Below are 16,021 nucleotides of genomic sequence, written 5' to 3'. Positions count from 1 at the left end.
CGAAGAGAAGGTCAAGACCGAGCTGTCAGACCCCCCTGAAACCATCATCCCCGAGTCCACTGTCGTGGCCGCCCTTACCTGGGACGTGGAGAAGACCGTCCGGGAGGCCCTGACACAGAGCCCGGACCCGGGGACCGGTCCGAAGAACAAACTGTACGTCCCACCAGAGGCCAGGGCTGCGGTCCTTGACTTCTGTCACGGTTCCAAGCTCTCCTGTCACCCAGGGGTGCGAAGGACCGTGGCAGTGGTCCGGCAGCGCTTCTGGTGGGCGTCTATGGAAGCCGACGTCCGGGAGTATGTCCAGGCCTGCACCACCTGTGCCAGGGGCAAAGCCGACCACCACAAGGCCCAAGGCCTCCTCCAGCCTCTGCCTGTGCCTCATCGCCCCTGGTCTCATATCAGCCTGGACTTTGTCACGGGCCTCCCGCCGTCCCAGGGAAACACCACCATCTTAACGATAGTGGACCGGTTCTCCAAGGCGGCCCACTTCGTGGCCCTCCCGAAGCTCCCGACGGCCCAGGAGACTGCAGACCTCCTGGTCCACCACGTCGTGCGTCTGCATGGGATTCCATCAGACATTGTCTCGGATCGTGGTCCTCAGTTCTCCTCCCAGGTCTGGCGGAGTTTCTGCAGGGAACTGGGGGCCACCTCTCGTCTGGGTACCACCCCCAGACGAACGGGCAGGCAGAGCGGACTAACCAGGAACTGGAGCAGGCCCTCCGTTGCGTGACCTCCGCGCACCCGACGGACTGGAGTGACCATCTGGCCTGGATTGAGTACGCTCATAACAGCCAAGTCTCGTCAGAGGACAGATACATTGGACCTTTCCCCATCCTCAAAGTCCTCAGTCCAGCCGCAGTGAAGCTGAAGCTGCCAGCTTCACTGAGGATCCACCCGGTTTTCCATGTGTCACACATCAAACCTCACCACGTTTCACCCCTCTGTACCCCCGGACCGGCGCCGCCTCCTGCCCGGATCATCGACGGGGAGCCGGCTTGGACCGTGCGCCGGCTCCTGGATGTCCGTCGGAAGGGCCGGGGGTTCCAGTATTTGGTGGACTGGGAGGGGTATGGACCCGAAGAACGCTCCTGGGTGAAGAGGAGCTTCATCCTGGACCCGGCCCTCCTGGCCGACTTCTACCGGCAGCACCCGGACAAGCCTGGTCGGGCGCCAGGAGGCGCCCGTTGATGGGGGGGTCCTGTTGTGTGGGCCGCTGAAGAGGAGGTACTGCTGGCCCACCACCACAAGATGGCGCCCTGCTTGAAGTGCGGGCTTCAAGCACGAGAGGGCGTCGGAGCAACCAGGAGTGACAGCTGTCACTCATCATCCGTACCAGCTGTCACTCATCCACTACTCATCACCACCACCATAAAGGCCGGACTGCAACTCCACCTCCCCGCCGGGAAATCAGCTACCATTCAGGTAACTTTCTCTGCTGACTCAAATCATTGAGTGATGACCTGAACTTCTTTTGCAGCCGTTATCCTGTGGTGTTCTGCCTTATCTGTGGGATTGGCGTTTGGTGTGATCAGCGACGGCTTTGCCTCACACCCCAAACCAAGATAAGTGGTTAAACAGGAGCTGCACGAGTGTGTGATTGGAGGTGGAGGTCCTCCCTCCTTTACTGAACACTGACTGTGGGAGTACTGAGTGTGCGACCTCACACTCATCAGGACTGTCTCTGTTTTCTGCCAGCAGTACCGGGTGTGACTGCTGAAGACAGCAGCCACCTGGGGCGCAGGGCTTGGCGGCTCCGGTGTTCTTCAGCTCCGTTGGTGGTGGAAGCTGTGTGGGGATCCAGCTCTTCTCTCGCCAGGCGTCTTCTATTGTCGAGCCTGCCCACACGTCACCTGGTGTATGATTGACAATCCACCATATTGTTATTGTCTGTACGTCGTTGTGCGATTCACAACATTAAATTGTTACTTTTGGCTTATCCATTGTCCGTTCATTACCGCCCCCTGTTGTGGGTCCGTGTCACGTCACTTTCACAACATGTTTTTAAGTGTCTAAACTGTATAGGCCCAATGTATCTGAGTGAGCTCCTGCAGCTGTACACTCCACATAGGGCTCTGAGGTCAGCTGACCAGTTTCTCCTGGCTGTTCCTAAAGCCAGGCTTAAATCCAGAGGTGACAGAGCCTTTTCTTTGGCAGCGCCACAACTCTGGAACAATCTTCCACTGACTGTCAGGTCCTCAGAGTCTGTGGGACAGTTTAAGTCCAGACTGAAAACCTATCTCTTCTCCCTGGCTTTCAGCACTGGCTAAGTGGTGTATGCTTTGCTCTGTATTTTAGATTTTTTATTTATTTTTATTCTTTTCCTTTGTTAATATTTTACACTTTTGTATTGCTATTATTGTGAAGCACTTTGGTTAGCTGCAGCTGTGTTTTAAATGTGCCATATAAATAAACTTGAATTGAATAGTGACTACAAAAATCCAAAATACTTAGAAAAATGTGCACAGTAACTAAATCAAACATACCTTAAAATGGTATTAAAAAATACGTTAAAAATTTAAATTAAAATAACTAAATGTGAACAGGTGAAAGTTGTTAACTTAAGGGGGGATGTGGTACTGTAGCTATTATGTTTGTATGCCTACATGAGTCCTTGGGTGTTATGCTCATAAGAGTCCAGCAGAGGGTGATGTGAGACCGTTTAGTTGCCAAGTGTACATTGCCGAGGAAGTTGTCTGAAGGAGGTTCAGTAGATTACTTTTTGGGAAACTCAGTTCACAAGTGGACATTAATCATTTATGAAGATGCAACACTGTTAATATAACACAGCCAGGCAGGTTGCTAATATGAACATTGTATTTTATTAACACATAGGTCTAAATTATCCAGTGTAAATTTTCGCTTACCACTCTCCTGTTTTTTCTTTTCTTCCTCTTCCTTTCTCTTCTTTCTTTTCTGGTTTCCTGACAGATAACTCTGCTTCGTAATTACTGAAGTTTTATATTTTGCCAGTGTCCCGAGTCCCGTTGAAATGAACTCGTACCCGTCGAGATGAGCGCCAGCGTGCAACTGCACTGTGCATCTCTTTCTACCCCAGACTTTACACTAGAGGTGGGCGGATCGATCCTAATATCGATAATATCGATACTAGTGCTGGTATTGATTGAACGATCCTTGTGTAAAAAGATCGATACTCAAGCTTTTTTTCTCTCCTGCACGCACTGACTGCTGCGCACGCAGATTCATCAAAGTCTACTCTCTGTCTGTAAGAGCAGTGCTGCGCTGTGTCACACAACACGGAGCAGAGCACCCTTGTATTGTGGTTTGTCAGCCGTCTACCTGTGAAATTTTTTTAAACAAAAATGTTGAGTGTGATAATAAAGTATTTTGTTGTCACGTACAATGTTTGACGAAATTCTATCCTAGGTCTTTTGGATCCTTTGGATCTCTGAAGCTTAAATATGAAAAAGCAATGTTGAGAAGATGGAAAGGAAAATGTCTGTTCGAATTCGGAAGTGGCTCGGCGTTCGACCTTGTTTGACGAATGTGAGTTTTTACGGTCACAAGACAAAGCTGCTACTGCCCTTGTCAGCCCTAACCGAAGAATTCAAAGTCGAGAAATGCTGCTTGTTCATGACTCTGTCCATGGATGCCTTGACGCTAAGATTCTTGGTAGGGTCCGTGTATGACATGTTACCATCACCACACAATCTATGCAAGTGGAAGAAGATTGAGAGCGATAAGTGTTCGTGCGGCAAAGTGGGATCACTAAGGCATATACTATCTGGTTGTAATAAGAGCCTTGTTGAAGGGAAGTATACTTGGCGACACAATCAAGTATTTCGAGTTATTTCGAATGCGCTGAAAGCTGAGGTTATGCGTGTGAACAGTTGTGAGGATAGTATTGTTGGTGTGAAGAATGGTATATGTTTTATAAAGGAAGATCAGAAAAAGACGTCAAGTTCAGAGCGAGCGTCACCGCGTGGTCTTTTGTCAAGCGCCTTGGAATGGAAATGCGAGGTTGACCTCGATGAGAAGCTGATATTTCCCGCAGAGATCTCAGCAATGAACTTGCACCCCAATATCCTGATATGGTCAAGATCGAGTAAAACACTACTGATAGCGGAGCTCACTGTACCCTGGGAAGAAAATGTAGAGAGTGCCTGTGAGTTAAAGATGAGGAAATACGCTGAGTTAGTGGAAGATTGTAAGAGAGCAGGCTGGAAAGCCCACATGTTTACTGTCGAGGTTGGGTGCCGAGGGTTTGCCGGGAAATCACTGGGTTATTTCCTGCACAAGATCGGTATGTCTTGTAGGAAGAAGGTGAAGATTGTTGAAGAAGTGTCAACGGCTGCATTACTTGCTTCGTTATCAATCTGGCAGCGTTTCAAGGCTGACCGGGGTTGTGTCTGACGAGACACTGCTGGCCCCACTCACCCATTTGGTCGTTCTAGGTTAAGGGGCCGAAACGACCGGGTGAGATTCCTAGCTGATGCCGGTCAGTGAAAGCGCAATAACATCTTGCGTTTCGATTCTTCTACGCTAGGTTAAGGGGCCGAAACGAACGGGTGAGATTCCTAGCTGATGCCGGTCAGTGAAAGCGCAATAACATCTTGTGTTTCGATTCTTCTTCTGAAAAAGTGTCGGTATCGATATCAGCGATACTGGGTCTGTATTTACTTGGTATCGGATCAATACAAAAACTCCCGGTATCGCCCACCTCTACTTTACACCTCACCCGTCAAGTTGAGCTGCATCACGTAGCTGACTGCTGTGGGTGGGGCCCCCTTGAGGGGGATTCCGATAACAGTGTCGCTGCACTTTCCTACATTGACTGTCACAAATTTTAAAGGCGTGCTCACACAGTTTGTCGTTGCATAAAATTCACAACAAGTTGTTGCCTGGGGCCCCAGGTCAGGTCGGGGCCCCCAGGCAATTGATTGTTCTGCTTGCCTTTTTGTAATGAGCCTGACTGCTGGGATAGGCTTCAGCCCTGTGTGACCCTTAATTGGAGTAAGTGGTTGAAGATAAGTGAGTGAGAAGTTTGTTGGATGAATTAAATGAACAGTTTGAAAATAAACTTTATTCACTTGCAAACTAAATATCTGTTGTTGTGCAAAGGAACGTTAATGCTTTGCTACAACAGGAAATGTAAATGTGGAATTGCTTCCGGACTGCAAAGTAGTGTTGAGGTTGAGCACACCCAGGACAACACTCCATGTGACTGACAGACTACCAATACATCTGAAGATGCTTTTCACTTCATTCACCTTAAGTGGCTGTAGCCTTGCCCAGGAAGGGTTGTTGTCATCAGGCGGTACCCATCGTTCATTGGGTGTTTCAACCCTCATCCACAACACCCTCCCAATGGTGGGTCGGCAGTGGTGGCAGAGTCACTACCCATCTTCCCCTCCTGGTTTCCAGCTTACCTCCTCTCTCCTGCTCCATAACTAGCAAGATGTTCTTTCTGCTGCCTCCCCCATCCTGTGAGCTGTTGTCCTCCTTTCCTTCCCTGTCATTCCAATGGCTGTGAAATAACATTTTTGAGGTATTGCTTTTGAGATAGATGCATAATAAGGGATCTAATGGAAAAGAGACAAAATATTAGGTGCGAATGTAGATAGAAGTGGTCTGTGAGTTCAGTTAATTCTTCACAGCAAGATTATATACAGTATATTAAACTCACCACAAAATGTTACACCACTGTTAAATGTCTTTGTCTTGTTTGAAATATTGGCTACTCTGCTCCGGATGATTACCGGTGGTGCTTTTCTGTTTCATCCGTATCTATAGTTTATCAGAAAATAAACACAAATATGGATAAAATGGATGCAGTGTTGCAAGTAAAGTAAAATAAAGGCTTAAGAAGAAACCTGGATTGTGTAGATCCAAAAGTGTGCTCTGGAAGCCTTGATGTAATGCTTTATATATTTTCCACCCCGCTCTTAAAACCAACAAAGAACTGTTGGATATGTAGTATATGCACGGAGTGGTGTGATGCATTTCCGTTAAAATCTCTGATTGCTGTGTCGTTTCCGGTTATGGCGGATGCCAGTGTTTGATTCTGTTGGATATCTGAAAACAATCAATTTGCATAATTTCTAGTATTTTTTTTTTTTTTTTGTCATTGTTCTTATTTTTGTGGTGTTCTTGACATTTTCTGCCTTCTGATGTGATCCAGCCGTCAACCACAGGTGTGCTATTTTTTAAAAAAAAGGAGCCACCCCCATTCTTTTCGAGTGGAACAACTACTCCATTCCTGCCCCTCGTCCTGGCGTTTGGGAGCAAAGAGAGCGACCAAACCATCTCACTGATCATCTGGAGGAACCAGCGATGGAGGTAACTTTGCCTGACCACGACTACTGCTCTTCTACGGCACCAGCTGCAGTGGATCTGGCGTTTGACGAGACCGAAGCACTCCAGTCAGAGGTCGATGAAAATTAATGTTTCAAAAATATGTTAGCATAGTAGAGCAATACAATGCAAATAAATAGCGAACACCATTGACAGTCGACAACGATTCTATATGTGTATGCAGCCCTATTTTTTTTTTTGTATTTATATACCGCTATTGATTATTATAGTGACGATTAACTATTAAGGTAATAATCCATAATGGTAGTGACTTTGGGCAGACTTTGGGAAGCTCCAGTTAATACAGTGGCTTGCAAAAGTATTCAGCCCCTTGGTATTTCATGCATTTTAATTTGTTTATGGCGTTTCAAATACAAAAAGTAAATCAGGCTTCTCAATATAAGAATTTCTAAAATTATCTTCCTTAGACTCAAACTGAAAACAAATCTCTACAACTGCATATAAATTCATTAAAAATATAAAAGCCAAGATGATGGGTTGTAATCAGTAATCAGCCCCTTTGGTATAATACCTGTAAATAATCAGTTTAATTGCCAGTTTTCTTCAGACAAGTCAGGAAATGGATACATGAACATTTCCAAGTCACTGAATATGTCTTGAACTTAATAAAACTGATTGGGCCCATTACTTATGCAACCCATCATCTTGGCTTTTATATTTTTACTTAATTTATATCAAGCTGAAGAAATTTACTTTGAGTTTGAGTTTAAGGAAGATCATTTTAGAAATTTTTATAATGAGAAACCTGGTTTACATTTTGTATTAGAAATGTCATAAAGAAATTAAAATGTGTGAAATACCAAGAGGCTGAATACTTTTGCAAGGCACTGTAGCAAGTAAACTCAGAGGACTCAGCCATATTCACAGCACAGTGCCCTCCGCTATAGTGTCCCCCGCACTGGACGTTCGGGTGCCATCAGGCATAGAATGCGGAACTAATGCGTGCATATAGTCCACAGGCTACTGAATCTACAGGTATACCCATAAATCCTGCCAAATATTCCACAGTTATCTCTTAAAAGTGCAAACTATGCATTCAGAAGAATTGAAAAGTAAATCACTTTTTGAAATCTTCTGGAGTTGATCCTGTTTAAAGAGGCACTCCTATGTAAACTGTTGACCCACTGTAAATCTGACATACTGAACATAAAGTGAAATAAATGTATCTTGTAACTATTATTTTAAAACAGCTGTACATAAAAAAGCAGACATTTGACACAGTGGCATATGTGCAGTTAGGTAAAATCGTGTTTGAATGTTTTAGCCAAGGTGTATCTAAACTTATGTCGGCAACTGTAGGGCAAAACGGAAAGAAAAGGAGTAGAAATAATCCAGCATATATGAATAAAATGAAGGCGCTTTGCTATTGACACGGGAACATTTCCGTGATTCTAGTGGATTTATTATTTGTCTGGAAAATGATTTCCGTACCCATACCGATAGTACCATACCTACCAGCGATGCAATTGGCTTGTATGAAGCCAAATGAGAGATGTTTCTCACTTATGGACAGGTACGGGAGACCACATTATTACCCATACTAACACTAAAATCCTCTTGCTGTACCTTTTATTCACGCTCTGAAGGTACGGGAAAATATGCTGTATCTTTAAGTTATTGCCAGTTGGTACAGGAATTGTTCTGTACCTATTATCTTGATGCACATGATTTTTCTCCTGTTACGCCCCGATCGCAGCTTCCAATTCACTTAATGTGCCAAACTTCGCCTTCACTTCTAAACAAGGTGCCATCATGTGCAAATATTCGTGTAGCATGAAATTTGAAAGTTGCCACATGACTGCGCATGTGCCAATATTCCCATGGCCTTTCGCGTAAGTGGTATTGATACGGTAACATGACTGCGCATCGCAAACATTCCCGTAGCATGAAATTTGAAAATATTCCTGTATCATGTAGGGATGGTGGCCAAGTGGTTAATGCACTTGGTTTCAGTGCGGAAGGTTCCCGGTTCGAATCCCACCCCTACCACATTTCTCCATGTAATGTGGAGTTGCGCTAGGAAGGGCATCCGGTGTAAAATTTGTGCCAATTCAACATGCAGATCCACCTTGGATTTGCTGTGGCGACCCCGAGTACAAAACAAGGGAGCAGCTGAAGGGACTTACTATGAGTAGCATGAAATTTGAAAATATTCCCGTAGCATGAGTAGCATGAAATCTGAAAATATTCCCATAGCATGAGTAGCATGAAATCTGAAAATATTCCCGTACCATGAGTAGCATGAAATCTGAAAATATTCCCGTAGCATGAGTAGCATGAAATCTGAAAATATTCCCGTAGCATGAGTAGCATGAAATTTGAAAATATTCCCGTAGCATGAAATTTGAAAATATTCCTGTAGCATGAGTAGCATGAAATTTGAAAATATTCCCGTAGCATGAAATTTGAAAATATTCCTGTAGCATGAGTAGCATGAAATCTGAAAATATTCCCGTAGCATGAGTAGCATGAAATTTGAAAATATTCCCATAGCATGAGTAGCATGAAATCTGAAAATATTCCCGTACCATGAGTAGCATGAAATTTGAAAATATTCCCGTAGCATGAAATTTGAAAATATTCCTGTAGCATGAGTAGCATGAAATTTGAAAATATTCCCGTAGCATGAAATTTGAAAATATTCCTGTAGCATGAGTAGCATGAAATCTGAAAATATTCCCGTAGCATGAGTAGCATGAAATTTGAAAATATTCCCGTACCATGAGTAGCATGAAATTTGAAAATATTCCCGTAGCATGAGTAGCATGAAATCTGAAAATATTCCCGTAGCATGAGTAGCATGAAATTTGAAAATATTCCCGTAGCATGAGTAGCATGAAATCTGAAAATATTCCCGTAGCATGAGTAGCATGAAATCTGAAAATATTCCCATAGCATGAGTAGCATGAAATTTGAAAATATTCCCGTAGCATGAAATTTGAAAATATTCCTGTAGCATGAGTAGCATGAAATTTGAAAATATTCCCGTAGCATGAAATTTGAAAGTTGTCACATGACTCCTGTAGTATTTCACGGAAGTGGTATTGATATGGTACTGTATCAATAATTACCGTTCCTATTGGGCCGGTACTGTCCCTATAGACACTCCGTAAAATTAAAGAGAGCAAGAAAATATACTGGCATGAACAAAAATCTGAAAAGAGTATATATTTGTATTACTTTTCCTGAAAAATGAAATAATACAAACCACTGAGGAAGAAGCACCAATCCAGTCACACAATTTAATATAACTATTCCAAGTTTATCTACATTTGTGATTAAAACAGCTTTTTAGTTTCACTTTCAATGGAGACACAACAATCAGTAACATCTGTCCACTGATGCAGACGGAGTACAGTCAAAAACACAATTTGGTTTCTTCACCGCTACACTGCAACATCTGATAAACCATCAGTGTCGTGCTAAATTATTGATGCATTTGTGCACTTATAATAACAGGGTTTTCCCTCCTGAAGCAATTTGGTGTAAAATGGCTATATGAAATAAAACATGATACACCAAAGTTCAACATGAAGAGAATATTCATTCATACATACTGTATATCAACAAAACATGAAAAGAATAAAAATTTATACACATATAAATACTCATACAAAATAACATTTGAGATTTAGAATACTGAAAATACACACTCATGTATGGTTGAAATTGCTGTCTGAAAACTGCAGGAAGATAGTTATTATGCTAAATTATATAAAAAACCAAACAATATTTGTATTTGTTTGAAAAAAAAAATCCCAGAGTTTCAGAAACGGAGATGAAAGTTTGTTACAAATAAGTGTGACAGTGATATTTTGCTGCACTTTTCCCCTCTGACACTCAAGCAATCTCTCAAAAGAAAACAAAAGTTATTAAATCTGCTATCACTACTTCTGACATGGGTAACTGAATGTCATTAAACATTACATTAAGATTATATTAATAAGTTCACCTTTTTTACAACCCTGTTAAACCATTAACAATTTGGCCACTGAAAGTGATTTACTGACCTTTATAGAAATCTTTATATATATATATATATATATATATATATATATATATATATATATATATATATATATATATATATATATATAATTTCATTTGGGAAGGAATTAATTTAATGAACAGGGCAGTTTCCATGGAAATCATGAAAATCAACAGCATGCTTAAAATTGCAATGTAGTAATGTTAGCAACCTACTTTTTAATCATTAATATCTATAATATCGTTATATTTTTTCTAATATACTACAAGTAGTTTGCTCTTCAGCCACAAAGTGCTCCTTCCCAAGTAGCCATCAGACTGTACTACTCCTCACTCAGGGGGAGGAGTAGTAACAGGAAGACAGGGGATGGGAAGGAGAGGAACAGTAGTAGCCAGTAAACCAGTATTGATCAGTATGTCTGATATTTATATTGTGTATTTATAATTAGATTTGCAAACTGTTTTTCTTTTTTTTCACTTTGATACTCTGTGTGCTTCTTACCCCATGTGCTGCTAAACAATGCTGCTGCATGAAACATCAATTTCCCTGAGGGAGTCTTCCTAAAGGATCAACAAAGTTCTGTCTAATCTAACCTAATTGAATCTAATCTAACCTAATCTAATCTGCTGTATATTAAATAAAGTGTAAAATGGAGCAAAACCACAATCAGGCAAAAATAAATAACACGTAAAACACAAAATATACTGTAAACCTCAGAGGTGGTTGTAGCTTGCATGATGTCCTGGGGGAACCCCCTTCTCAGCGTACACCCCCAACTCCAACACAGACACACACCCACAGACACACACACACGTTAATATGTTATGAAAAATGTAGTAAAATTGAATTGTTCATGATGTCTGTTTTGAACTGAATAGGCCATATAGGCTAAAAGAGTTGAGTTGAGACGGCCGGTACATTAATGCATTGCATTTGCATTAGAAAAGCCAAATCAACATGTGGAAAATGAAAATCCAGTGCGATCAACAGAGCAAGCAGAGGCCCCATGCAAATAGAGGGTGTGCCCTTTCCCCGCCAGATTGTCTCGACGTGCAAATAAATGATAGAAAACCAGTTTATGCAAATGAAAACAGATTTTTTTTGTTTGTTTGTTTTTGTGCCACCCCCTGTAATATGCTACCCTGAGCAGGTATATAAAGATCAGCCTCTGGTAAACCAGTTTTTCCTTTGCCACTGTTGCTCTGGGGGTTAGTAAGGTTAGACTTTACTTGTGTGAAGCACCTTGAGGCAACTCTGTTGTGATTTGGCGCTATATAAATGAAAATAAATTGAAATTGAAATTGAAAAAAAAAAAAATTGAACCAGCTACCACACAGCTCCCCTATTGCCAGAGTTTACTGAACAATGAAAAAGAAGGGCAGTAATGTACCTATAGAACTTTAAAGCTGTTGGTACAGCCTGTGGGTTTTGTAATAAGTCATAAGGGATTCATAATATGATGTATTGCCAGTATAATCAAAATGGAAACAATTTAAAATTTCTTTCCCTGAAAGGGAGAATTTCAAGCGATTAATTGCCAAGTCGAATATTATGTAGCGACATCATAGACTGTGTTGTGGCTATGCTTTGGCTTCCCTGATATGCGTGAGGGATACTGGTAAGCACACGGCGACAACCAATTGGAGTAAAGAAAGGCAGCATGACATCAGCTAGCTGTTCGCTGGAACAAAATAAACCAAGATGGTCAAAAATCATCTGAAACAGCTTATTTCTGTATGAATCTAATATACTTCTCATATATTTTGTAAAAGTTGTAAAAGGAGAAATACACTTGTCAAAGGTAACTAAAATTGTCAAAGGTCAGTAGAGTTCTCAGAGGCTTTATTGTGAACAATTTTTTAATACGACTAAGGCTGTAAACAAGGGAACATCCTTTAGAAAGTGCCAAATTGTTTTGCTACATTAAATTTTGGTTTACACAACACATAAAACCATAGGTCATGTCGTTTGGTGATTACAGTCCCTTAAAGCAACGTTTTAATATGTGCATGCCAACACAACATGTTTCCCTGCCACACACTCCAAATGTCTCTGGTAGCCCATAAGTTTAGTGTGTACGTCCGTGAAACAGTGTTTCTCAAATCATGGCTTGGAGTCTCGCATTGTCTTGGCTGGAGATAGCTTAAACCTGGATTGCAAAGGAAACACTGTGTTGTTATGTACAACGTCTATCAGAGATGAACAGACTGGGAATAATCATAGTCGATTTTGCCCAGTTTAAGACGGTCTTTCCAGGAGGGCTCTGTGTATTTCCTGGAAGGATGGTCGTTCCTTTGTGTTCCTCCTCCAGCAACCCAGCATGAGCTTGTACAGCGAGTCTGGACACAGCATTGGCTGAGGCAGGTAGATCTGCACCACAGGGAGCAACAAATGAGGAACGTGTCGATTTTTAACTGCAAGAAGAAGTGTTTGTAATGTAGCCTACCTGTCTTTTCTGGTCCCTGAAAAACTCCCCTGTGTTCTCGATCACTTGCTCATCAGTGAGCTGAGAGTACGGCTGCTCCTTGCAGAAGGTCAGTATTTCCCACAGGGTTACTCCAAACGCCCATACATCACTAGCTGTAGTAAACTTTCCCTGCATAGAAAAAGATGTTAACAGTGAAAAGCATCTTTCTAGTCTCTACCTGCAAGTATATGCACACAGTGCACAAATAGTCCTTGGCCTTGGGGGTGTTTTGTTATCTTGTGAGACCAAAACAAATGGCATACGGACCTTACGCACTTCTATTGTAGATAATGGATTAGAGTTTTATGACATACTTCCGATTTCAATTAATGCTGCTTGGATTGTTTCCCGTCTAGCTCTTGCCAATAGTATTTATGCTATTTCAGCATAAATCTCAGGAAAAAAATTTAAAACACATTTTCAAAAACAGGAGAAGAATACTCCGAGCATTGCTGTGTCCCACTTTGTTCAGCTTCATCCAAATTTAACTGAATACTAAGTTTTTATGGCTTTCTGACAAGTCAACACACACTGGCAACATTTTTAGCAGCAGCACGTAGTTTCTCTCCCTGGTCAAACAGCCTGTTAGGCCCCATAAAAAAAACATAAGTTTATCATCCTCGTCTGCATGCCGAAATCGGCCCGCATCAATTTTTTTATATGTTTTTTGGTGGGTGAATTTCATTGTCAGGCAGCGGTACAGGTGGTGCAAGAACCAGCACCTCCGTTTAGGTGGCAAGTATGCTTTGGCCAAAGTCGGCCCAAATTTACCAAGTCAGGCCCGGAACTTGCTTGTTGTCATTGACATCCACACACATGAGAATGATGCCATTTATCATGATACAGATTGCTGATAAGGCCAAGAAGCTGAAGCCATGTTTTCCTATGGGGCCTTAGCTTCAGCACATATACTCAACAAAAATATAAACGCAACACTTTTGGTTTTGCTCCCATTTTGTATGAGATGAACTCAAAGATCTAAAACTTTTTCCACATACACAATATCACCATTTCCCTCAAATATTGTTCACAAACCAGTCGAAATCTGTGATAGTGAGCACTTCTCCTTTGCTGAGATAATCCATCCCACCTCACAGGTGTGCCATATCAGGATACTGATTAGACACCATGGTTAGTGCACAGGTGTGCCTTAGACTGCCCACAATAAAAGGCCACTCTGAAAGGTGCAGTTTTGTTTTATTGGGGGGGGGGGGGGGATACCAGTCAGTATCTGGTGTGACCACCATTTGCCTCATGCAGTGCAACACATCTCCTTCGCATCATCCGTGAAAGAGAACACCTCTCCAACGTGCCAAACGCCAGCGAATGTGAGCATTTGCCCACTCAAGTCGGTTACGTCGACGAACTGGAGTCAGGTCGAGACCCCGATGAGGACGACGAGCATGCAGATGAGCTTCCCTGAGACGGTTTCTGACAGTTTGTGCAGAAATTCTTTGGTTATGCAAACCGATTGTTTCAGCAGCTGTCCGAGTGGCTGGTCTCAGACGACCTTGGAGGTGAACATGCTGGATGTGGAGGTCCTGGGCTGGTGTGGTTACACGTGGTCTGCAGTTGTGAGGCTGGTTGGATGTACTGCCAAATTCTCTGAAACGACTTTGGAGACGGCTTATGGTAGAGACATGAACATTCAATACATGAGCAACAGCTCTGGTTGACATTCCTGCTGTCAGCATGCCAACTGCATGCTCCCTCAAATCTTGCGACATCTGTGGCATTGTGCTGTGTGATAAAACTGCACCTTTCAGAGTGGCCTTTTATTGTGGGCAGTCTAAGGCACACCTGTGCACTAATCATGGTGTCTAATCAGCATCTTGATATGGCACACCTGTGAGGTGGGATGGATTATCTCAGCAAAGGAGAAGTGCTCACTATCACAGATTTAGACTGGTTTGTGAACAATATTTGAGAAAAATGGTGATATTGTGTATGTGGAAGAAGTTTTAGATCTTTGAGTTAATCTCATACAAAATGGGAGCAAAACCAAAAGTGTTGCGTTTATATTTTTGTTGAGTGTAGCTTGTCTTCCCTGTCAAACAGTCTGTTAGCTTTAGCACATAGCTTTTCTCTCTGGTCAAACAGCCTGTTAGCTTTAGCCCATAGCTTTTCTCCCTGGTCAGCCTGTTAGCTTCAGCACATAGCTTCTCTCCCCGGTCAAATAGCCTGTTAGTGTTTTCTTAACTTCGTAGTTGTGTATAGGGTTCTAACTAGGACCATTTTAGTGCCGGGTAAATTATGTAATCGCGGCTCATAGCGGACCCTGCAGACCACTGAAGCTATAGGGGTTTTATACCACTAAAACATTATTGGCAAGCCCTATATTAACTAATACTGGGTGGTTTTAGATGCATTGAAAGCAAGAATAATAATAATAAAAAAAAATTCTATTTATGTTGCAATATGTGTAAGATCAAAGTTCGTTTTTGGATGTTTCTGTCAAAGTCTAGGTTAATAAATTAAACAATGTTGAAAATGTAAAAAAACATTAATATTTTATAGACACAGCATTCACTCTCTTCTTTAAAAATGACAAACAGTAGATTTTAATCCAGTGAAGCAGGCATTTTTTTTCTGTTATCATGACAGGTTTTTTTTGGGGTGGGGGTTCAACATTTTTGAGTGGACTGTGTTAATTTTTCTTTTTAAACAATGTAACACCTAATTGCCTTGTTTGAACAAGAGCTGAACCTGGACTGATTTGTCAATCCTGGTCTTTCAAATGAAAAACTTTGTGAATCAGTTCACTTTCCTCTTACTGATGCTGTGCCCCTCCTCCTCTCCACTCCTCCTCCTTCTCTCTCTCTCTCTCTCTCTCTCTCTCTCTCTCTCTCTCTCTCTCTCTCTCTCTCTCTCCTCCCCTCTCTCTCTGATCACTCACTCTGTCTGCTGTTTTTCAAACTCTGAGCTTTTTGGAAACACGAAGCCTTTCAACTGTAAAATAAACTGTAAATTTCTAAATGTGTCATCAAATACGGACACAGAAGGACCTCTGAATTTTTTTAATGTAGAATTTTCATGGCGGGGTTTTTTTTTTCTTCAGCTCAGAGCAGAGACGCTGTTTTCAGCTGCTGCCCTTCACAGCGTGGTGGACACAGAACATGCTGACTCTCTGATCTCTGCTGTTTGCGATTTGATACGAAGAAAATGAGAAATATATTTCTTATTACTTTAATTATTGGTTTAAAATAGCAAAACTACAACTCTATAAGCTTGAA

At 42.1% G+C, this 16,021-nt stretch overlaps 1 protein-coding gene and 2 long non-coding RNA genes across 4 annotated transcripts in view; 1 reads left to right on the top strand and 2 right to left on the bottom strand.

The window, feature by feature from the left end:
* Positions 1 to 13,464, top strand: LOC117519064. Its single transcript, XR_004563160.1, has 3 exons — positions 1 to 10; positions 12,147 to 12,150; positions 13,225 to 13,464. It is a non-coding gene; the product is annotated as an uncharacterized LOC117519064 (long non-coding RNA).
* LOC117519063 lies at positions 9,556 to 10,353 on the bottom strand. The gene is made up of 2 exons (XR_004563159.1): positions 9,781 to 10,353; positions 9,556 to 9,733 (listed from the first exon to the last, which is right to left on the bottom strand). It is a non-coding gene; the product is annotated as an uncharacterized LOC117519063 (long non-coding RNA).
* Positions 12,370 to 16,021, bottom strand: part of ddr2a (discoidin domain receptor tyrosine kinase 2a) — a 135,589-nt gene continuing 131,937 nt past the window's right edge. For both annotated transcript variants that reach the window (XM_034180365.1, XM_034180366.1), the window contains exons 16-17: positions 12,768 to 12,917; positions 12,370 to 12,691 (exon numbers count right to left, since the gene is read on the bottom strand). In XM_034180365.1, coding sequence (XP_034036256.1) covers positions 12,560 to 12,691; positions 12,768 to 12,917 — 282 coding nt within the window. In that variant the 3' untranslated portion in view covers positions 12,370 to 12,559. The remainder of the gene's footprint in view (positions 12,692 to 12,767; positions 12,918 to 16,021) is intronic.

Source organism: Thalassophryne amazonica, chromosome 10, assembly GCF_902500255.1.
Source record: "Thalassophryne amazonica chromosome 10, fThaAma1.1, whole genome shotgun sequence".
Lineage (NCBI taxonomy): Eukaryota > Metazoa > Chordata > Actinopteri > Batrachoidiformes > Batrachoididae > Thalassophryne > Thalassophryne amazonica.
The sequence above is the reverse complement of the archived record's forward strand: the minus strand, read 5'-3'. Positions and strand labels throughout refer to the sequence as shown.